The sequence below is a fragment of the Diceros bicornis genome, chromosome 4, assembly GCF_020826845.1.
Source record: "Diceros bicornis minor isolate mBicDic1 chromosome 4, mDicBic1.mat.cur, whole genome shotgun sequence".
Classification (NCBI taxonomy): Eukaryota; Metazoa; Chordata; class Mammalia; order Perissodactyla; family Rhinocerotidae; genus Diceros; species Diceros bicornis.
Genome location: NC_080743.1, coordinates 53,289,959 through 53,312,575, shown reverse-complemented (window position 1 = coordinate 53,312,575; position 22,617 = coordinate 53,289,959). Strand labels below are relative to the sequence as shown.

The 22,617-nt window shown below is 39.8% G+C and overlaps 1 protein-coding gene across 2 annotated transcripts in view; it reads left to right on the top strand.

Annotated features, from left to right (window-relative positions):
* RNF115 (ring finger protein 115) overlaps positions 1 to 16,707 on the top strand; it is a 68,117-nt gene extending 51,410 nt beyond the window's left edge. For both annotated transcript variants that reach the window (XM_058538979.1, XM_058538980.1), the window contains exons 5-9: positions 10,150 to 10,221; positions 11,411 to 11,483; positions 12,443 to 12,536; positions 14,625 to 14,740; positions 15,422 to 16,707. In XM_058538979.1, the coding sequence (XP_058394962.1) occupies positions 10,150 to 10,221; positions 11,411 to 11,483; positions 12,443 to 12,536; positions 14,625 to 14,740; positions 15,422 to 15,553 (487 nt within the window). In that variant the 3' untranslated portion in view covers positions 15,554 to 16,707. The remainder of the gene's footprint in view (positions 1 to 10,149; positions 10,222 to 11,410; positions 11,484 to 12,442; positions 12,537 to 14,624; positions 14,741 to 15,421) is intronic.
* Positions 16,708 to 22,617: the final 5,910 nt, after the last annotated feature.

The following is a 22,617-nucleotide window of genomic DNA, read 5'->3' as shown; positions in this document are numbered from 1 at the left end:
TCCTCTCCCATCCCTTTGGGATTTTGATTGGAAACGCATTGGATTTATACATTAATTTGGGGACAGTTGGCACTTTTTATAATATTGAAACTTCACATCTAGGCCAACTTCACATCATGTCTCAATTTGTTTGGTTTATTTGATGTCGTTCAGTAAAGTTTTATAGTTTCATTTAATTTTTTAACTGATTATTGCTGGAAAGCTTTTTGTTATTCATCACCTTGCTACTTAATTGAATTCTTTTATTAGCTCTAATAGTTTTTCATTTTATTCTTTTGTTTTCTAGATTAGCAGTCATATCATCAACAAATGTTGATTGTATTTTTTTCCTGTATTTATGCCTCAGTATTTTTTCTTATTTGTTGGACTATTATCAAAACAAAGTTGTCTAATAGTAGGCATCCTTGTCTTCTTCCTGATTCAGTGGGAGTGAATTAGTGTTTCTTTGTTAAGCATGTTTGCTTTTGATTCCTAACATATGCACTATCACATTAAGAAAGGTTTATTTTATTCCTAATTTATAAGGGGCTTTTAATTAAGAATTAAAAAGAATTTAATTTATAAGGGGGTTTTAATTAAGAATTTTATCAGATCCCCCTTGCAGCCATATCAAAATGACCTCATAGCTGTTTCTCCTTTAAATAATTAATGCATTTTATTAACTAATAGATTTTCTAATGTTGAACCAATACTGCATGCTTTGAGTAAAAACTACTTTGTCAAGAAGCGTTAATCTCTTAATACACTATTTGAGTTGATTTGTTCCTAATCTTTAGGATTTTTGCATCTATTCATAAGAGGGCTGGTAATTTTCTTGTGTTGTCTTTTTCAAGTTTTGGTATCAGGGTTATGTTAGTTTCATAAAATGAGCTGGGAAATCTTGCTGTTTTCTTATCCTTGGAAATAGTTTAAATAACATAGGAATTACCTATTCCTTAAAGGTTTGGTAAAAGCTACGTGTAATTCCATGTGGGCCTGGCATATTTTGGAGGACCAGATCTGTTACAACCTTTTCAGTTACTTCTGGGGTTAATGGTCTAGGGTGGTGTTTTATTCTTTTCTGTATTCCCAGCGTGTAGCATAGTGTCTGTTTTATCATAGATACTGAATATATTTGTGTTGAATAAATGGGTAATCGTGATTGTTTCTAAGAGATATATGGAACATACGAATTAGTAGTAATAATAGCTAAGAGTTTGTGCAAGGCACCAGTATGAGTGTTTTACAGGTATTAATTTGTTTAATTTTCACTATAACTGTAAGGAGAAGTTACTGTGACTATCTCCATTTTAGAGTAGAAACTGAGGCATAGAGAGGTTAGGTGAATTGCCTCAGGGTATAAAGCCAGTTAAATGTTGGAGCCAGAATATTGCAAAAATAAAGATACTTGTATTTGGTGGAATTATAAGTTAAAAAAATACTTTAAAAAAAGTTAACAGTATCATATAATCTTCCCAGTATTTTAAAAAAAGAGTTAAGCATTTCCCTAACTTTCTTGGAAACTTTCCTTCCAAGGCACACATAGCAGTGTGTCAGTAAGTAGAACTTGAAAGTTTTCAGTTCAGTTTCTTTTTTCTTTCATGTAACTGTAAATGGAACACAACATATCTTTGGAGCATATTGCTCTGCCTGTTTTGCAGGTCTACCCAGATTGTTCCACATGATTATTACTACTTTGCAATAGTTGTCACTATAATGTCACCCAGTGTTTTGAAAGCATATTAGAACTTCATATTTTATAGATTTTTTATTGATTAAATTTTAGCTTGGCTGCTTCTTGACAACAATTTGTCCTACTGACTTGAGAAGCAGTATAATTTTTTATTCTGCTTGTCAGGGTTTCAACTGGTGGTTTCCATGGGCTATATCTCAGGCCCCTGTTCATTCCACTGATTCCACTGTAGAGAATACTTCGTCATTTAAGTAATCAGATGTCAGAGATTAGCCTTTGTGGGATTATTGCTGTGTTCCTCACACCAGCCTAAGGAGTTCCCCTGAAATGAAATATATTTCCTTTGGCTTTTTCATTGGCATGAGTGAAACGTTTTTGCTAATATAAAGAAGGGTGAGTCTCACATTGTTCATTCATTCTTCAAATTTGTATTGATTATGCCTAAACTGTGTGCTCTGTCCTCTAATCTGCATCTTTCAAATGCTTTAGTTTATCCAGGTATAATCAGGTCCTGAATAGATTAGCTCATCTTATCTAACCTTAAATGAATCTGACCTGTGCCAGAACTAATAAATTAGGAGACTAATTTATTAATTTACACCTGGGGGTATATTCTATTTCAGTGACTGGAAAACTCATTTCTGCTTTTTAATATAATGCCATCTTTGAATTTCCCAGATATCAAGAAATCAGAGGCAATCAGATGATTGCTTGGTGTGTTTAGAATCAACAAAGGAAAGTGTGCAGTCTTTAGGAGAAATTTCATGGGGATTATGATAAATCTAAGGAATTATTCATATTTCACCTTAAAGAATTTTTTTACGATGGTAAAATATTTATCTTTGTCAGTTCTTTTTATTTGTCTGTATTAGATCAACTAACACTTTCATACTTTCCAGACCTCATAGAGATTACCACCCGTTAGTTTACAATTATTACATTAAGACTTGTCTTTATTTTAGCATGTTGTACTTTTTTTTGTGTGTGTGAGGAAGATCAGTCCTGAGCTAACACCCATGCCAGTCCTCCTCTTTTTGCTGAGGAAGTCTGGCCCTGGGCTAACATCCATGCCCGCCTTCCTCCACTTTATGTGGGACACTGCCACAGCATGGCTTGCCAAGGGTGCGTTGGTGCGCGCCCGGGATCTGAACCGGCGAACCCCGGGCCACCGCAGTGGAGCGCGCGCACTTAACCGCTTGTGCCACCGGGCTGGCCCAGCGTGTTGTACTTTTTTAACATTTATTTTTTATTGTCACATTTTAGCCTGGTGTTTTAGCCTCCCTTCTCATGATACAAAGGAAGGTCCTTTGATCTTAGCAGTAAGCTGTCTCTGAATTGCTTTGTGGGGTGCGTTACTTCTAAGATTTCCTACCTTAAGAATATGTTCTCCTGAGGTTAACTCTGGGTTCCAGGACTATAGTTTTCTGACTGCTGATCACAACTCAAATTTTGAGAATTGACTGTTTTTGGTTGTTAACTATTTTTTTCTTATTTAAAAAAACATATATATCGGTATGGATTAAAAGGACAACATTACCCAGAAATAGCAACAGTTACACCTTGATACATAATCTTATAGACCTTTTTGTATGATACCTACATCTATATAATTGAAATGGAATCATACTATATCTATTTTATAATCTCCTTTTTTATCTTAATAGATTGTATATATCTTTCAATATACATCTTAATTGGGCCCCACGGGGTCTCTTCATTCATTCAACAAACATTTGTATATTACTATGCCAGGTGCTATTCTAGATGTTGGGCATACAGTAGTGAACAAAACAGTCAGAAATGATTGCCCTTGTGGAGGTTAAGTACTAATGGGGAAACACAGACAAGGAAAATAACTTAAATCAATAGAATGTTAATCAGTAGTAAATGCTATGGGAAAAAAAGGCAAGAAAGGGAAATAGGGAGTGTGAGGGAAGTGAAGTTTCAAAAAGTGCAGTCAGCAAAGGCCTTATTGAAAAGGTATTTGAATAGACATAAAGGAAGTGATGGTATGAGCCAGGAATGTGCCAACAAGGAGAGGCCAATGTGGAGCAGAGTAAGTGAGGGCAATAGTAGGAGATTAGGTCATAGAGAAGTTGCTGAGGGTGGGATGGGAGAGGTGAGTATCAGATCAGCCTGGTAGTCTATTATTCTAAGGGCTCTTATTCTGAGTGTAATGGAAATCCAGTGGGGAGTTTAGGGCACAGGAATGACATGGTCTAACTTATGTCTTAAAATGATCGTTCTGACTGCTATGTTGAGAACAGAATGGGGGGCTGCAAGGGGCACAAGGGCAAGGGCAGAAGCAGAGAAACCATTTGAGAGGCTGTTGCATTAATCTAAGCTAGAGATGCCAGTGGCTTGGATGAGGGTAGTGAAAAATGGTTGGATTCTAGGTGTAGTTTGACAATGGGCATGCTAGGATTAGCTGAGATTGGATATGAAGTGTAATAGAAAGAAGAGTTAAGGATGACACTTAACAAGAGTTAAGGTTTTTGGCCTGAGCAGCTAGAAAAATGGAGCCACCATCAGCTGAGATGGGGAACACTAGGAGGAACAGGTTTGGGGGTGAAGATTCAGGAGTTCAATTTTGGACATAATAAGTTTGAGGTGCTTATTACACATTCAAATGGTGATGTTGAGTAGGCAGAGTTCTTGGCTGGAGATAATATTTGGAAGTTGTGGCCTATATATGGTATTTAAAATGATAAAACTGGATGAAATTGCCAAAAGAGTCAAGATAGAAAATAGAAGAAAGAGTTCAGAGAATTGAACCCTGGGCCCTCATTGATAAGAAGTTTGCAAGATAAGGAGGAATAAGCAGAGGAACCTGAGAAGGGACAGCCAGGCCCCTAGGAGGAAAATCTAGAGAGAGCACAGCTCTGGAAATTAGGTGAAGACTCTTATCTGGTCTTAGCAGGTGTCTTCCCCTCAAGACCCAGTGGATTGATTTTTTTTCTTCTAATGAGTTGCTAAAATTAAGTACATATACCACCCTCCTTTCTCCCTGCCCCTCCCATTTTAGCTACCTATTACCCTAACAAGAAAAGATTTTATGTATTTAACAACAACAAAGAATTCAGTGTAAATACTGTATGTATCAACTGAAGATAATCTCCTAGCAACATCTCATATACTTACTGGGGCCACCCTGAGCAGTGTCTCTGTTACTGTTGCAAAGACATGGAGCCAACATCTGATTTCCTGAGAAAAAGCAGCTAAGAAAGGGGAATCAGCAGGATCCGCCAAGGGACCCCTGGCAACTCCAAGCATTTGCATAGAGTCAGCTTTAGAGCTTCAAGGAACTAAGCTCCCTCTCAAACTTGATTATTATCATTCACTTATGGGTTAGTTCAAGCATGTGATAATTTACTCTTCTAGTTACTAGCAGGCAAGGGAGGGTATTGTTAAAGAACAAAAATTCAGCTGAGTAAACTTAAAGATCTAATTGGCTTTATTCAGCAATTCATGATTCAGGTAGCATCCCATCTAGCAAGTAGAAAAGATCTCTGAGGAGTCGTACAAGTGGAAGGTTTTTATAGGCAGAAAGAAGGTGGGATGAAGAAGTTAAAAGAGTGGATTCGGGGCCGGCCCGGTGGTGTAGCAGTTAAGTTTGCGTGTTCTACTTCTGTGGCCTGGGGTCTGCAGGTTCGGATCCCGGGTGTGGACCTATGCACCACTTATCAAGCCGTGCTGTGGCAGCGTCCCATATAAAGTAGAGGAAGATGGGCACGGATTTTAGCCCAGGAGTAATCTTCCTCAGCAAAAAAGAAGAGGATTGGCAACAGATGTTAGCTCAGGGCTAATCTTCCTCAAAAAAAAAAAAAAAGAGTGGATTATTGCAGGCAAACTCACCTTTTCTTAGGGGAAGGCAGGGAGTCTTTTCAGGCAGGTTACCTCACTAGTGTTGATCAGGAAATTCTAGACTGATTGGTTTAAAATTCCTCTCCTGGGAGAGGCTGCAACTGCAGTTAGGTTAGATAGTAAGTCTTTGTGGTTCTTAGCATAAGTGACTCCACTTTGGGCCTGTTGTTTGTTTTTAACAATATATGTTATTTATTGCTGTGTAACAGATTATTCCAGAATTTTATCAGTTTATAACAACAGGCATTTATTATCTCACAATTTCTGAGGTCAGGAGTTTGGGAGCAGCTTAGCTAGGTGGTTCTGGTAAAAGGTTTCATGAGGTTATACTCAAAATATCAGCTGTGGCTGCAGTCATCTGACCACTTAACTGGGGCTGGAGGATCCACTTCCAAGATGGGTCACTCACATGGCTGTTGGCAGGAGGCCTCAGTTCCTTACCATGTGGGCCTCTCCATAGGGCTCCTTGAGTGTCCCTGTGGCTTGGCATTTGGCTTCCCCAGAGTAAGTGATCTGAGAGAGAGAAAGGAAGGAGGAAAGAAACCATAATGCCTTTTATATCCTGATCTTGGAAGCTAAACACTGTTATTGCAGCCATACATTTTATTTTATCTGTAAGAAATGAGTCGCTAACTCTAGCCCACATTCAAGGGGAGGAGCATTAAGCTCCACCTCTTGAAGGGAGGAGTATTAAAGAATTTGTAAACTTTTTTGTTGGTGAGGAAGATTGGCCCTGAGCTAACAACTGTTGCCAATCCTCCTCTTTTTGCTTGAGGAAGAGTGTTCCTGAGCTAACATCTGTGCCAGTCTTCCTCTCTTTTGTATGTGGGACGCTACCACAGCATGGCTTGACGAGCAGTGTGTAGGTCCGCACACGAGATCCGAACCTGCAAATCCCAGGCGGCTGAAGCAGAGTATGCAAACTTAACCACTACACCACTGGGCTGGCCCCTATAAACATATTTTAAAACTACCACGATTCACCCTCTGGCCACAAATTTCTTACATTCCTCCCGTGTGCACAATATACTCACGTCCTTGGCGAGACCCACCAATAGTCTTGTCCCTTTACAGCATCAGCTTGAAATCCAGGTTGTTGTCATTTAATTAGGTGTAAGTGTGGATGAGGCTCCTTGGGTATAGTTCCTCGAGTACAATTCCTTTTGTTGTGAAGACCTGTAAACTAGAGATAAATTTTCTGCCGCTCACCCATTTAACATACAGTGATGGGAAAGGCATATAATAAATAGGTATAGAGATTCCTCTTCAAAAAGGGAGAAAATGGGAGGCACAAAGAAGTAACTGATTCACAGCACTTCTGATGTTTGTCTGGAGAAATGTTGGAGGTTCCTTGATTAGGACTTAGTTCTATTTCTGCCCAGGACTGCTTCTCTGTGGCTCTTGTTTCTTCCCTCTAGGCTCTTGATTCTACCCTATGAGTCATCCTTTTTTTTCCGTGAAAAGTAGTCCAGATTTGCAGCTGCATAGTTTTCTTAGCCTGCTTCTTGGCAGTAGAATTTTGAGGGCCCAAAAGGCCCCTTCTCATTTTGTAACATCTCTGTACCTTTCAGTTTAAGCTGGCTGTGTTTCCTTTTAAAACTTTGAGTCTCCTGTGAATCTTATTGAGATTCATGCAGTTAGCAAAAGCCACACCCACAAATTTCTTCTAGATAATCTATTTTCTGCTTGGGGCTTCGGCTGGGATTGCTGAGGGACAATAGTTGTAGTGGGTAGAATTGTATCCAAAAAAAGATATGTTCAAGTCCTAACCCCTGGTACCTGTGAATGTGACCTTATTTGGAAATAAGGTCTTTATAGATGTAATCAAGTTAAGATGAGATCATATTAGGCTAGAGTGGGCCCTGATCAAATGGCTAGTTTTCTTATAAGAAGAGAGAAATTTGGACACAGAAGACATAGGAAGAAAGGCATATGAAGCCTGAGGCAGAGACTGGAGTAATATGTCTACAAGCTAAGGAACAGCAAGGATTGCTGGCAACCACCAGAAGCTAGGAGAGAGGCATGGAACAGATTCTCCCTCAGAGTCTCCAGAATGAACTAACCGTAACAACCTCTTAATTTCAGACTTCTGGCCTCCAAAACTGAGAAAATAAATTCCTGTTGTTTTAAGCTACCTAGTTTGTGGGAATTTGTAATGGCAGCCCTAGGAAACTAATACAATTAGTTTAAGCTTCTTAGAAGCCCAATTGTTTGACTGAATAGTTCTCTAGGCACCACTAGATCTTTCTGAGGTCTTAACAAAGAATTTTTATAGCCACACTCTTGGCTTCATCTTTAACCATTTTCTTTTGGCAATGCCCTGGATTTGATCTTTGCTTAGAAGCCATTTCTTAATTTTAGTATCATTTAGAGAGGCTGGGAATTTTCAGAATTATCTAGTCTTAACTCCTTTTTGTTTAACTGTCTTTCCTTTAACTTATTCCCCTCCTCTTGCATTTTAACATAAGCAGCAAGAAGAAGCCAAGAGCTATCTTCAGCACTGCTGTCTGGAAATGGTTTTTTTTAATATAAAGATTTTTTTTTTCCTTCCCAAGGGAAAGATTCGCCCTGAGCTAACATCTGTTGCCAATCTTCCTGTTTTTTTTTCCTCGCCAAAGCCCCAGTGCATGGTTGTATATCCTAGTTGTAAGTCCTTCTAGTTCTTCTATGTGAGCCACCACCACAACATGGCAACTGACAGATGGGTGGTGTGGTTCTGCAGCCACAACTTCTGCTTTCCACATTATGGCAGGCAACAACTTTTGCCACTATGTAACAAGGATCCCTTTCCCTCCAGTTTCTGATAAGACTTGTCTCACTTTCACTTAAGCTCTCACACATAACTTCCTCAAAGGCCATCATGCCTCTACGTTTCTTCAAGGCTCTTCAAACATTCACTGACAGCTTTCTCAAAGTCCTCCCAGCCTCTGCCCTCTGTTGGCTTCCAAAGCTACTTCCACATTTTAGGTTTGTTATAGCAGCACCTACTTGCGGGTATCAAAATCTGTATTAGTTATCTATTGTTGTATAATAAATTACCCCAGGGCTTAGTGGCTTAAAACAACAAACATTTATTACTTCATAGGTTTAGTGGGTCAGGAATTCAGGAGCAGTTTAGCTCAGTGGTTCTGGCCCAGGGTCTCATGAGTTTACAGTCAAGACATTGGCCATTGCTGCAGTCATCTAAAGGATCAACTGGGGCTTACTCATATTCTGGCAAGTTTGTTCTGGCTGTGGCAGGAGGCCTCAGTTCCTTATCACGTGGGACTTACCACAGGACTCTTGACATGGCACTCTTCCAGAGAAAGTGATCAAGAGAGGGTGCAAGGAGGAAGCCACAGTGCCTTTTATGACCTAGTCTTGGAAGCTACAGATTATCTTGCCATTTCTCTTGTTAAGAACTAAGTCACTGGGGCTGGCCCGTGGCTGAGTGGTTATTAAAGTTCTGCGCGCTCCACTTCAGTGGCCTGGGCTTGCAGTTTCAGATCCCAGGCACGGACCTACTCCACTTGTTAGCCATACTGTGGAGACATGCCACATACAAAATGGAGGAAGACTGGCACAGATGTTAGCTCAGGGCTAATCTTCCTCAACCAAAAAAAAAGAGGAGGATTGGCAGTGGATGTTAGCTCAGGGTGAATCTTTGTCAGCGAAAAAAGAAAAAAAAAGAAGCAGAAGTAAGTCACTAAGTCCAGCCTATACTCGAGGGAGTAGTATAAAATAATTTCTGGACATATTTTAAAATAAACACATAGTGGTGTTAGCTATTGAACTTTAGGAATAGGGAGAGTCTGATATTGGCTACTGCCGTTGTTATATTGATTGGCCTCGTAAGTAAAGAGGGAACCAGGGGGTTAAAAGTACATATCATGTCAATTATATCTCAGTAAAGCTGGGGGAAAAAAGAAGAGAAAGCGCATATCATTCAGAAACCAGGAGATCTAGGGGAAAAATTCCTTCAATGTTTTTCTTTTGCTGAGACATTACCCCATTGTCTCTTTGGGTAACAAAGACCAACTCATTAGGATAAAGGACTGAGTAGATGTGTTGTCTTCAGTGTTCATAATGACAGGTGTCAAGCATGTGTGTTTGTATGTGTTTGTGTTATAGGCATTTGAAACACATTTTGAGGGCTAATACAGCATGTTGATATGTGTTTGTAAAATGGAATTATTCTCAAGAGAAAAAGGACCCTTTAAATAGTGTTTTATATAGAAACCAAATGTGTAAAACACATAAGAATGAAACTACTCTTGTTACAGAGAGGTGGGCCCAGAATCCCACTGGCATAGCATCCCTTACAGCCTCTCTTCATATTACTGCCAGGGATCCAAGGAACACAGTTTGAAAACTACACTGTACAATCAGATCCCTTTCCAGCATAATTGACAAAATCTGTTAATCCATGAGAAAGCAGAGCTCAGGAAGATACTGTAATAGCAAAATAGCACTGTATCAGGTAAGCAGGCTGATTTCTGGTGCTATTTATTGTATAATAGTCAGTGAAAAGCCATTGTGGTTTGGGGGAAGGAGCTGGTAATTGGTCAGACGTGGATGTCTGTAAAGTACTTTCATTAGTCTGTTGTCTTATCTAATATTTTCTCCTCCAACAGGATAATACAACAGATCTTTGCAGGATTCTTTGCAAATTCGACAATTCCTGGATCCCCACACCCTTTTACCTGGTAAGTAACTAATTGCCTTCTGTCTTACTCTGCTGGAGTATCATTTTAGGTACTATAGTTTCTGTGCCATAGCAAGGAAAAGAAAGAGCTGCATACGTGAGTATATAGATGTGATTGGCAGGCTATTACACTGCTATTATTTGCTGAGCACAAACTTAATCAGAACTTATTTTTTATTGTTCAGGCTCACGAGGGCCGTCTTGGTCCCCAGGATGTATGGGCACTGGGTGTGTCTGATTTCATTCATATTCTGGTCTGAGGGTTGTGTTGAGATGGGAAATGAGATGGTCTCTGCCAGGCTTGGTATCTGATTTGTGGGTTTCTCCTCTAGATCATATGGGAAGATTTCCTTCCTTAAGAATTTCTGAAATTGCAAGCATACTTAACTTTCTTTTTTAAAAGTAAGAATTGTTTGTCAGAAGAAACAAAAGGCTATAATTCATATCAGAGTGACACTTACATACGATAGAGGGTTAAAAATGGAATCTCCTCTTGTCTGGACAATTATTTGCCACTTCTGACTCTGCCCCAGAAGGCCTCTTTGCTCAGAGGGACCTCAGTCCTTCCACACCATTGTCCTGTTTTCCAGTCTCTAGTTTTTTTAAACATATTCCAGCCAAAGAGTCTGGACATCCTTCATCCAGGGTAGTGCCCCAGCTGCTCCAAAAAGAGGTGCTGCCAAGTCGTTTTTGTAATTGCTCTAGGTTGTGATTCGGAGAGACTGCTATGGCTGCTTCTCTACTTGAAAGCTCCTCATTGTCCAGGTCTACAGGCAGCCTCTTAGAATGAGGGAAGTTTGCTGTAGATTTTAGCTAGTCACGAAGCGAAAACTCTCCCTAAAAAGCAGCTTCATCTATGTTTAATGTAAGTGGGCACAGAGAAGACAAACTTTTCTTAACCAACAGGCAATGAGTCACTCTTTTTGCTTTGGTACGTCATGTGGTATTTTAGGTAGCTTCATATTTTATGTTCCATTCAGTTAAGTAAAAATTCCTAGAGTATGAGAGACTACCTCTGGCTAATCTGTTTGACCTTGAAAATATTGAGAAAATTCTTTGCCACTTGATTCTAGAGTACTAATGACTTTGCAGCTCTGAGAGAGAACAGGATTCCTCTGCCAATTTTTTCTGTGGTGTAAGGCAGAGCCTGGTCATTCCATCTAATGCTGTCTATCTCATCTCATGTATAGGAGCGGGATGCTGCACTCCAACCCTGGGGACTATGCCTGGGGTCAGACAGGGCTTGATGCCATTGTAACCCAGGTGAGGAGCTGCCTTTTGAGGGTGTCTGTTCAGTGTGTCTCATGGTTGCACAGGCTTTCTGCTTTCCTTCTGCTACTTTCTGAAATGGAAGTCACTCTGCTTTCCCTTATATTTTGAGCTTTTAGATTTCCTTTTTACTAAAGGGATAAATGGTTTACAGGTTTAGCTCAGCATCTGTGTACCTTCTAGGTCCTACAGGCTTTCTAAAAGATGGCTTTATGTCCATAGGAAGAAAAGACTTCTCCTCTAACAGAGAGTATTTTGTATTTTTGGCCTTTTGTTCAGTCCTGTGAGGATCCTATTAACAAGTACTTCACAAAAAAGGAGGGTATACTCACATGTTGAAGCAGGAGTTTCTGCTAGATGGAGCAAAGTAGGGGAAGGAAGCAGAGAAAACGGTATTCCCATGCCATGTATAATTGCTTCCATTTGTCTATGTTTATTTTAATTTAATTAGTTTCTCATTTCCCTGTGGATTGCTGAGAATAGAAAGCATGTCGTTTATATCCAAGTCTTCTTGTAGGCAGTAATTTACCTATTTCTTGTCTTACCTTATGCTATTTTCCATACTCCCACCCTTTTCCAAAATTTTTCACCAAAAATGCAGTTTTTGGACCAGTTAACTATTACTTTTTATTAAGATGTAGTTTTATTCATGGCATTGCACCCCTTTTGCTGCCTCTGAAGTTGCTTTATGCCCAGAGGTAGGGCTTGCAATGATGAGTCTGTCTGTAGGTTTATACTAATGTCACTCTGAAATTGTAAAGCAATTGTAAGTGTTCTGGCAGCAGGAAAGGGGAAACCCAAGCCTCTCAGAGCCTTGCAGAAGAAAGAGCAACTAACATTTCTAATACCTGCACTGTTTTTCTCAGCTGGAGCAGCTCCCTCCCTAGGGGTAGATAGTGAGATGTCTGCTGCTGCTGCTGCTGCTTCTTCTTTTTCTTTTTCTTTTTTTGTAGCTTTTAGGACAACTGGAAAACACAGGGCCTCCCCCAGCTGACAAGGAAAAGATCACATCTCTTCCAACAGTGACAGTAACTCAGGAACAAGTTGGTAGGTTCATTTTTACACTTACTTTATCACCTTCTGATCTCTGTTCAAAATCCTAGCACCTTTCTATACTGAGGATCTTCAAGTGAAGCTATGGCACTCCTAACATTCCTCCCCCGGTGCCCGATATGGAAGGTACCTACCCCTTCATTAGGTTAGTCAACAGGTATTTCCTGAGCAATTACCATGTTCCTTTTCTAGATGCCATGCAGGAAATAAAGAGGTACAAATATATGTAAGACTTGATTTCTTGAAGAACTTACTAAGGGAAGCAAAACTCACCAAATAATTAAACAACAGTATAGAAAATAGTGTTGAGCAGATGCTACTGTCTTGGGAGAAGGAGGAAGAGAAAAAAATGGGAGGCTGGGAATTTGTTTCGCATCTTCTCTGTGTCAGATGTAGTTAGGTACATTAGACATAGATATTTTATTTATAAGCACTGAAGGAATTTAGTGATAAAGGACATTATCTTGGACTGGGACTTCTTTCCCCACAAATTCTGTTTAAGGAAAAGTATGAACCAATGTAAGAATGTTAGCATGGACATGATGTCTGAATCAGGTGTAAAGAGAGTGACCTTACTAGACCTGAAATAGAATCTGGTTTGGGGAGTAGTGGGAAGTATAATTGGATAGGAAGGCAGGGGCATTGTTACAGAGGACCTTGAAATGGGCAGAGTAGTTAGGACTGGATATTTTAGGTTCTGGGTAAGTTTTGTAGGTCCCAAAATGGAGAAATGAGGGAATTTAAGTGATCTTTAGGGAAGATCAGTTTGGAGGTAGTGTGTAAAATAGATTGGAAGGGGGAGAAAGCAGAAACGAATTTAGAGGGCTGTTGCAGCATCCAGGTGGGGTTCAGGTGATGGTGGCAATGCTAACAGAAGGGAAAGGGTAGACTCAGAAGATCATTTTGAAGAAAGGCTTTCATCGCTGATTGCATAATGCTACGAAGGAGGGGAGAGGGTCCAAGATGACTCTAAGATTTTGCAACTTTGTAACTATAGTGGTGGTGCTGCCATCATCAGGGATGGGGTAATTGTGAGTGGGTCCTGGTTTGGATAGGGAGGTGATGTGATGTTTTGAATTTTGAATTTGTTGATTTTGAGTTGCCAGCTGAGAATCCAAGTGGAGATGAGCTGGGGATTGCTTTGAAGCTGGTATTAGGGCAAATTAGCTGGTAGCAAAGTATAGGATACATTTGGAGGATTGAAGGCCTAGAGTCAGGGATACCACCTGAGAGGCTGTTGCAGTAGACTAGGCATAAGAAGTAAAAACTAGAATTAGGACAAATGTGGTGGGAGTGGATAGGAACGAGTGAATTTATTAAGTGGTAGTCCTACTCCAAATGCCTTCAGTGCCGTGGGGCATGTAGCATAACCCCGGCCACTGGAGAGATAGACTAGCTGGTATGATTAGCCAGACTTGGGAAACTCAGAATTTGCTGCCTGGTACTCTCAGTTTAGTTGGTAGCCATTTCCTTTCAGAGGACAGGGCTTCCTGTCTCTGAACTTGGAGCCCGAGCTACCCTTGGGCTTTGCAATTCTTCACCATCACCTCCTGGTACAGCTTTTAATTAACAACTTGTACAGAGGGCTTTAGGGCAACCTTGCTGAAAGAAGATGTGTGATGTGGAAAATAGTAGGGTAAAAGTGGCTTGAGACACTGAATGGGACTGCTAAGATTGCTGAGATGAGTCCCTTGTTGTGGTGCACAGATTGCCAGTGTTTCCTAGGTGGAAACTGCCAGAAGGCTATCACACATTTGAGAAGATGTTTTTGCTATTTTACTTAACGATAATCTAAGCCCCAGTTACTTCTTCCAACTCTTTACATTGAAAAGTAGGCCTTATATAGTTCTTGTCTAGACCTTATTGGAATAGGCCCCTTCATCAGTCCTCCTTTTCATATCCCCATCTACTACCACCTCCACCCCCATTCAGAAATCAAATTCATGCTTCCTGTCTGCCTCCCCTAGGATGTGCTCTGTGTCTTTTCTTTATGCATATGTCCTTTGGTTATTAGAGACATTGGCAAGTTTTTCTTCCTTCTTTTCGTTTGTTTACTTTAAAAGGCATTTCTTGCTCCAACAGATATGGGTTTAGAGTGTCCAGTATGCAAAGAAGATTACACAGTTGAAGAGGAAGTGCGGCAGTTACCCTGCAACCACTTCTTCCACAGCAGTTGTATTGTGCCGTGGTTAGAGCTGGTGAGTACAGACAGCTGTCATCTGTGATGGGGCATCTCTGTCAGTCACGTCTTCCTGGGGGGATGGTTCAGAGTAAGGGTGTAGTGAACAGTTAATGGAGAGCCAAGCAGATCAGATTTTAGTCCCTGGATAACTCCTAGTAGCACCATTACTGTTTTTTAGATAAGATTGTCTATTTGGAACTTCTCTGACCAGGAGTTAGCAAACTACACTGTGGCCTATCACCTGTTTTTGTAAATGAAGTTTTATTGGAACACAAGTATGCTCATTTGTTTACAAATTGTCTATGGCTACTTTTGTGCTACATTAGCAGAATTGAGTAGTTGCGACATAGGCAGTCTGGTCTGCAAAGCCTAAAATATTTACTAGCTGTCCCTTTACAGAAAAAGTTTGCTGACTCCTGCTCTAGACCATCTCAGGTCACTGATTCTGGTTGGTTCTCTTTGGTGGTATGTGTTTGCTATTGTTAAGTTGCTGGCCGAGAACTCTCTCTGTCAGTTCTCTTTAAAGTTCTATTTAGGAGATATCCTGGTGTTACACCTTGGAGCCCAGTGTGCCCTGTGTAAGAATGCACGCCCTTTTTGTTTTTCTACCTGCCAACTCTCAGGGTTTCTTAAGTATTTAGTACCTCCAGCTTCTCAGGTCAGGCTGTTTACATGGACTGATATCTTTCTGTTTCAGCATGACACGTGTCCTGTATGTAGGAAGAGCTTAAATGGTGAGGACTCTACTCGGCAAACCCAGAGCTCTGAGGCCTCTGCAAGCAACAGATTTAGCAGTGACAGCCAGCTACATGACCGATGGACTTTCTGAAGCTAAGGACTGCATCTGAGCCAGGGCTGTGGTAGTCTTTTTACCACAGCTGTAAATTGTATCAAAACAAAAGCTAGTAGGTGGATTTAGGAATCGCATAAGAAATCCCAACCCGTAATATTAATGCAATGAGCGTTTTTCTTCTCTAAATTTAAAGTTAGTATCTACAGATGGAATTGTATCTACAACAAAATGCCTCTTATTCCTGAATTCAGAGTGATAACTTTAAAAGTATGACACTTAATTATGTGGGTTTCCCCCCACCAGAATAGAATCAGTTGCTTAAAGTCTAGCTAGGGCCCTGCTATCTGTCATGTTACCTTGTAATTCATGTTTCCACCTCCTTCTCCAACCTCGACCCTACCATTAGTGTATTTTACAGTAAATACAGTGGAACCGGAGCCCTAAAGTCCTGCTGATATAAAGTTCTTCTGTTTTAATTGTACAAAAGCATCTACTCTTGGCCACATTAGCCATGAAGTAAGGTCAGATTAATTCAGAAATCTGAGAGTAATGATTTTGTTTTGTCTTGAATCCTCAGAGAGCAAATCAAAGAAAAATTACAGTTGGAAGGAGAAAGAGGCTTATTATTATAGTATTTGTTTTTTTTATTTTAATTTTTAAAGACTACTTTACAAGATGCAGTTTCCACAGAAACCAGCATGACATGTCTTAGGAGTTTTATGTTAGTAGGAATCCAGTTCTGGTTCCTTTTTGGGAATGAGTTGGGCAGCATACAGGTACAGAAGGACAGATGTTTGAAATCTTTGGTTCTGAGGGTTTTTGATGATCCCCAACTCATTGTTTACTATCTTTTGTCCTGGGGACCTTATAATAAAGTCCTTCACAGAAATAGAATTACTTCATTACTGTTTCTACAGCCAATTCACTGTTTTAAGTAATTCATTAGTCTTCAGGAATTGAGATTTTACATTGTCTTATTTTAATTTTTTAAGTCCTTTTATCATCTCTGAAACCTTTCTGTTCTGCTTGGTTCTGAGTATATTTGAAGTCAAACTGATTATTTTGATCATGCCCAAAACACATTGGCCTAGCAGAGGTAGGCCTTATTTTTTCTGCTTAACAGTGTCCCATGCACATGCTCTTTGGAGCATATACGTGTTTAAAGTTGAATAAATGAAGATCAAAAATGTCGTTGGAACTTCAGAGTCTCAAAAGGAAATGATGGGGACATGTAACCACTGTTGGTGCACCCAGAAGGGTGACAGAGAGACACCATTTGTATGGTCACATCAGCCTTTCATAGTTTGGAATGATTAGAACAAGAAAGCTACTCTTTGGTGAGCCTCTTTCTTGGCTAGGAGTCTTTCCTAAGTTTTTGTTGACTATTGTACACTGATTTTGGGGGTGAGGGAAGAGGGTTAGAAGTATCTTTGTACTTCGGTAGAGGATAAAGAAGTAGGAGAGGGAAAAGAGAAAGTGGGAGAGTGCCTTGCTGAATTAATAGCCTAACTCTAAAAGTTGTGACCATAAGGTGTGATTCAGATTGGGCCCAGAGGGAGTTAAAGATGTTTTCTCATATGCCTCTCATGTTATACCTCTATAGAGATTGTTTCTTTGGAGAATGTGAGCTATTTACTATGGCTATTGAAATGTACCCCAAAAATACACGTTGGTTTTAAATGGGGGGTGAAAAGGCTGAGTGGTAGGTGAGAGGTATATTATGAATATTTGATGGCCACTAGTTAGATGGAGAAAGGCTATGCTGAAGTTGGAGCACAGTGCAGTTTTCAAGTAGAACAATATCAGCGGTCTCAGAAAAATTATGAACAGCCTGGAAATTTTTGTCTGTCTGTTAGTGTCTGGAGATGCCAGGACAGGCACTTGTATCTTTGCTTACAACTGGAGAACTAGAAAGGATCTAGTAGCTTGCCTCACAAAAGGATGGGAAACAAAGTATCCCAAAGGATAGGGATTTACCTTTTCGATAAACAGAGCAGCAAATAGCATCAGTCTAAGTCATTCAAAATTTTCTTCACTTTTTTTGCTCTGATAGAGGATATGAGGCTCATTTCTGTTTCCCAGACCTCTCCCACTTAATGAATCTCTGGTATTTCATCCTAGAATAGGAGGCATGTTAGGCTTCCAGGTTAATTGAGGTTAAGGAGTGTACTTGTCAGGGTTCTCTAGAGAAACAGAAACAATGGGGGGGGGTGTGCGCACATACATATAAAGAGATTTACTATAACGAATTGGCTTATGTCATTATGGGGGCTAAGAATTCCCAGGACCTGCAGTCAGCCAGCCAGGAGAGCCAGTGGTATAGTTCCAGTCCAATTCCAAAGGCCTGAGCACTGGGAGAGCCGATGGTGTAAATTCCAGTCCAAAAGCCAGAAGGCTCAAGACTCAAGAAGAGCTGATGTTTCAGTTCGAGTTCAAAGGTAGGAAAGGACTGATGTCCTAACTCATGCAGTCAGACAGGAGAAGTTCCCTTTTGCTAGTAGTAGTATCAGCTTTTTTGTTGTATTCAGACCTTCAACTGATTGGATGAGGCCCAGCCACTTTAGAGAGGTCAGCTCAGTCTACCCATTCAGATTTTAATCTTATCCAAAAATAGCCTCACAGACACACCCAGAATAATGTTTGACCAAATACCTGGGCATCCCATGGCCCAGTCAAGTTGACACATAAAACTAATCATCACAAGGAAGAAAAATAAGAAATGATGCACATAGCAGAGTGATTCTCATCCCACTTAAGTTTTGCCAGGTGAACAGTGTGTCTCTTAGAGAAATGTCTGCCTTGCTTGGAGACCTCAGTACTAGGGTTAAACAGTGGAACAAATGTATATGGGATGAGGACTTGTTTGCCTTGTGCATCATATCTTTTTTCCCCTTCAATCTAAATTAACCTGGAAGTCGGAGATGCCTATTATTCCAGGAAGAAACATTGCAGATTCATTGGTTTAACACCAGAACATGGCTGGGATTAAGAGTTTATTTCTAGGAATGCCTTTCTCTTAAATGTTTCAAACATAGTTTAGATATAGTACCCAAGGTGGAGGGCTACATAACCTGGACTTCTCAGGTATTCATTTGTTTACAGCTGGAAGGCTTACAGACTCAGGACTCTGGAGCCTTAATAGGAGTCAAGGGAGAGATAATTCGGCTTTCCCTGATTGTCGAAGACAAGAGAAATCTATTGCAATTTCAGATCTTGAGCCCTTAGACTTGAGGCCGTAAAACATATTACATGGCCTACCCTTTGTGTTCCACGCAGAGCTGAACAGATTATTTTCTTATTCATAAATGTCTTTTCTTCTTTATCTTCCTCTTGTCCATTATAATTTGAAATAAGAGGGAAGAAAACTATTTTGTTAGCACATAATTAGGAGAGACTTCCTAGAGATTGGTAAACTTAATTAGGAGAGACTTCCTAGAGATTAGTAGTAGAGAGATTATATAGGCCGACTCCTTGCTGGCCTCCAAGTGATTATTGCTTCTCGAGTAGTTTCCAGATGAATTAGTCTAATTCATCTTCCTGTGGGTTAGTTCTGGCTGGACAGAACTGGGCAGTTGGGTGGGAAGGGCAGAGTGGTGAACATTTAGCTGTTATTTCCAGCATCTTTAAAGTTTCTAAGCTAATGAGTTGGGAGCTGGGAGAAGGAATAATCCTGGCATTAAAAATTAATTTTCCCTCAAAGTTCCTATTGCCAGTTCTCTGAAGAGCTGAGAAACGTGGAGAATCCAGAATGATATTTTATCCCTGTTACTGTAGCCCCTTGACTCTTTCCTTACAATAATGTTTTAATTTATAAGAAAAAGGAATTACTCCAGGTGGAGGATATGGAAATGGTTATAAATTAAATAGCTTCCTTAGTTTGTTATAAATTTTAGATGTCAACATTTGCTGCATAACATTTCAGCCAAGTGCTTGTTAGGTGTTTTCCTTGAGCAGCACTGGTCCAATAATTAGTTCTCAAGTTAGAAGGAAGATTTGGGGGGAAGAATTTGTTTTTTTCTCAAACAAGTCTCACTTTGATTAAATAGTTATTAGGAGCAAAATTCCTTGTTTATGTTTTTGTACTGCACATTCATACATATGTATTTATGTGTATATATATATGTATATATTCACAGACACACACATATACACATTTCACACTAGAGGAAGAAAGGATGTGATGGGCACCGAAGTATAGCACAGGGCTGGATCCTCAGTCTGATTCTGTCATTGTACTTACTTCAGACCCTTGTGTTTCCATAGTTCTCTGTTATGGGACGCTCTTGGCTTGGGCAGACACCCTGTCACATGGCGTGTGGCAAGGAGATTCACTGGAGGTAAAAGCCTAGTCATTTCTGAGGGTTGAGAATAAGGGGCTTGGAGGAAAGGGTGTTTATCATCCATTGCTTCTGTATTATAGTTAGTTGAACTCAAACACAATTACCTATTTTAAATTTTCTTGATAAATTATTGATACCAAAATGACTTCTCTCTCGACCTTCTGCATGCTTCAGTTTCTTTCTCCCTGGTGTCCAAGTGCTATTTCCTCAAGGAATGTTAATTAAATATATCAGTCTTAACAAAAACTAATCAGGAGGGATCATAGTCTATGCCTGTTTTAAACAACAACAAAACAGCCTCTGGGGTTTTGGGAGGTGAAGGGCACCTCAGAGTAGGTTGTTAGAGCTGATCTAGGCAGGCAACTGATATCTGTGAAGGAACATGGATTTTAGGAGGAGAAAGAGCAGGGCTGGTGAATAGATAGTTGGATGTTAGGGGAAAACCCTCTCTGGCCTCTGTGGTAGAGAGGTGGGAAGATGAGAGTGCTGTTTACAAGAATAAACCAGTGGTGATTTGGGAGTTACAGGGGTCTAGCCGGAGAGAGTTTCCAAAATGAATCTCATATAAGTTCTGATGCAGGGAGTTGGGAGAAAGATCTGATGGGGTAAACATCATAAGTGGTTCTCCTGTGAGGGGAAGTTGTAGCTTACAGTAATGTCAGCATCTCAGCACTCAGGCTGGGAACCACAGGGATGCTCCAAGGGTTTAAAATAGAATGTGTAGAATACAATGTGTACAAGTGGAGATATTTTCCAGGATAAAAATAGAGCCCTTGTCTGATCCAAAGGACATTATGAGGTTTTGATCTCTCACCTGCCAGACAAGTGGAATTACAGGTATCCAACTCTAAGATCTTAGACATATAAACTTATGTTTTGCCAAATTACAGTTTGATGGCATCCACAGAAGTGGAGTCTATATGTTGCCTTTCCTCTTTCGGCTAGTACACTTTTATCTGTGAATCATGGGATGTAGGCTTGCGGTTTTTTACCTTTTCTAATAAGATGTACCATTTTTAAGGTCCAAAAATTATGACTCCCTCTCAATAACATAAAAGTTGTATTTTTAGTATCTTTTGATGAAAAGATACATAAGAAAAAGCTGCTGTGATTTCAGTAATGGCTTTTAAATCAATTTGACTTTATCAGTCACACCAGAATCTGTATCTAGTTGAAATACAGTGTATACATATTTGTAAGATATTTATTCAGACCGAAGATAATGCTTATACAGATTCCTTGTAATAATTCCATGGCCTCATAGAGGTTTAAAATCCATGGGTTATGAATCATGCATATAGATTGAGATTAAGTTGTATGTCCAGAAAACTGCCTATTCATGCATGGAAATTTATAGGCTTATTTGAAATCAATGGTATCAATACATTTTGAAAGCCAAAATATAAGTTTTTCGAATTTTTGTGTAACCATGTCTTGAGATAAGCAGAATAAATAAAATAAATTCTTTAGATGTGGGACCTTTGACTTATTTTTGCTTTGTTTATTCTGCTTAGTTCAAGTCAGAGCTAATAGTCTGATGATCTTGAATGTCTTGATTAATTTGGGCAGTGATCGTGTGTCCTTTCTGGAGATTTTTATGTGTGAACTATAATTGGTATAGCACAATGGTTGAAACCTTTTCTTTACTTGGACATGGCTTCTTTGTGAGACTTCCAGTGATTATGATATTGAGTAGTTTCAGAAGATTCTTTGAATAGTAAAAAGCAAAAGACATCTCCACCCATGTGAGCTTAAAATTTAGTTAGAAACACAAAACTAATGTACATAAAATAGAGAAGGATTCAAGTGAACATAATGTAGTGGAGAAAGCCTTGGAGACTCTGTAGCCAGAATTTAAATGGCTCTGGGTTTAAAATCCAGAATCTCATTTGATCCTCAGAACAATCCTGTGAAAACAGAAGATAAAGTAGGCAATATCACATTTTACAGATAAGTAAACATCTTAAAACTTCATTTGCCCAATGACATGTAGCTGGTACATTGCAGAGCCAGAATTTGAATCCAGGTCTTTTAACTCCATGCCTAGTCGTTTTACCTCCATAAGACACAAAATCCAAAATTCTTTGAGTTTGTGGTTCAAGACCATCACTAATAAGGGTCTTACCCATCTCTTTCAGCCTTCTCTCTCTGTTCCCACAAACCTTAGCTCCCACAATTGGCAGGTTCTGGCCAAGGATCACAGGTAAGGTGTCCATTTCCTTCTGATGGTTTGCCATTTAGCTCCAGTTAAATTATCTGTGTTCCTACTTCCTTTATTTATGTAGTTCTTCCTATTAGGAATATCCTGCCCCCTCCTCTCTGCTTAACTATCACAAGAGGTTGACTGTTCAAAGAAAAAGAGGATTTGTGAATTTAGGAGGAAAGACTAGGCTGAAAATATTGCTTTTGACATTTATTTAAAAAAAAAGAGAAATGACCAAAGAGGTTGACAAGTACTTAGTTGAAGCTAGACAGTTATGATCTGTGGTGCACCCAGTCTGCACAAATCTTCCTCTTCTTCCAGCAGTGCTGTGTGGATGCTGTTGAACACCAAGGTCTCTCTTCCTTTCCTGATTTTCATGCCAAGTCAGTCACTGGGTCTGGCTCTCTTCCTCTCCTCTCCTACCCCTCTCTTCCTTTTACAGTGTTAAATAAAAATTTCTTCCAAAAAAATTGTGTTCTTATTTCATTTAACTTGCTTGTTTATTTTACTATGTTGGAAGGGAGGGAGGAAAAGTTCTTCTGGGATACAAAAACACA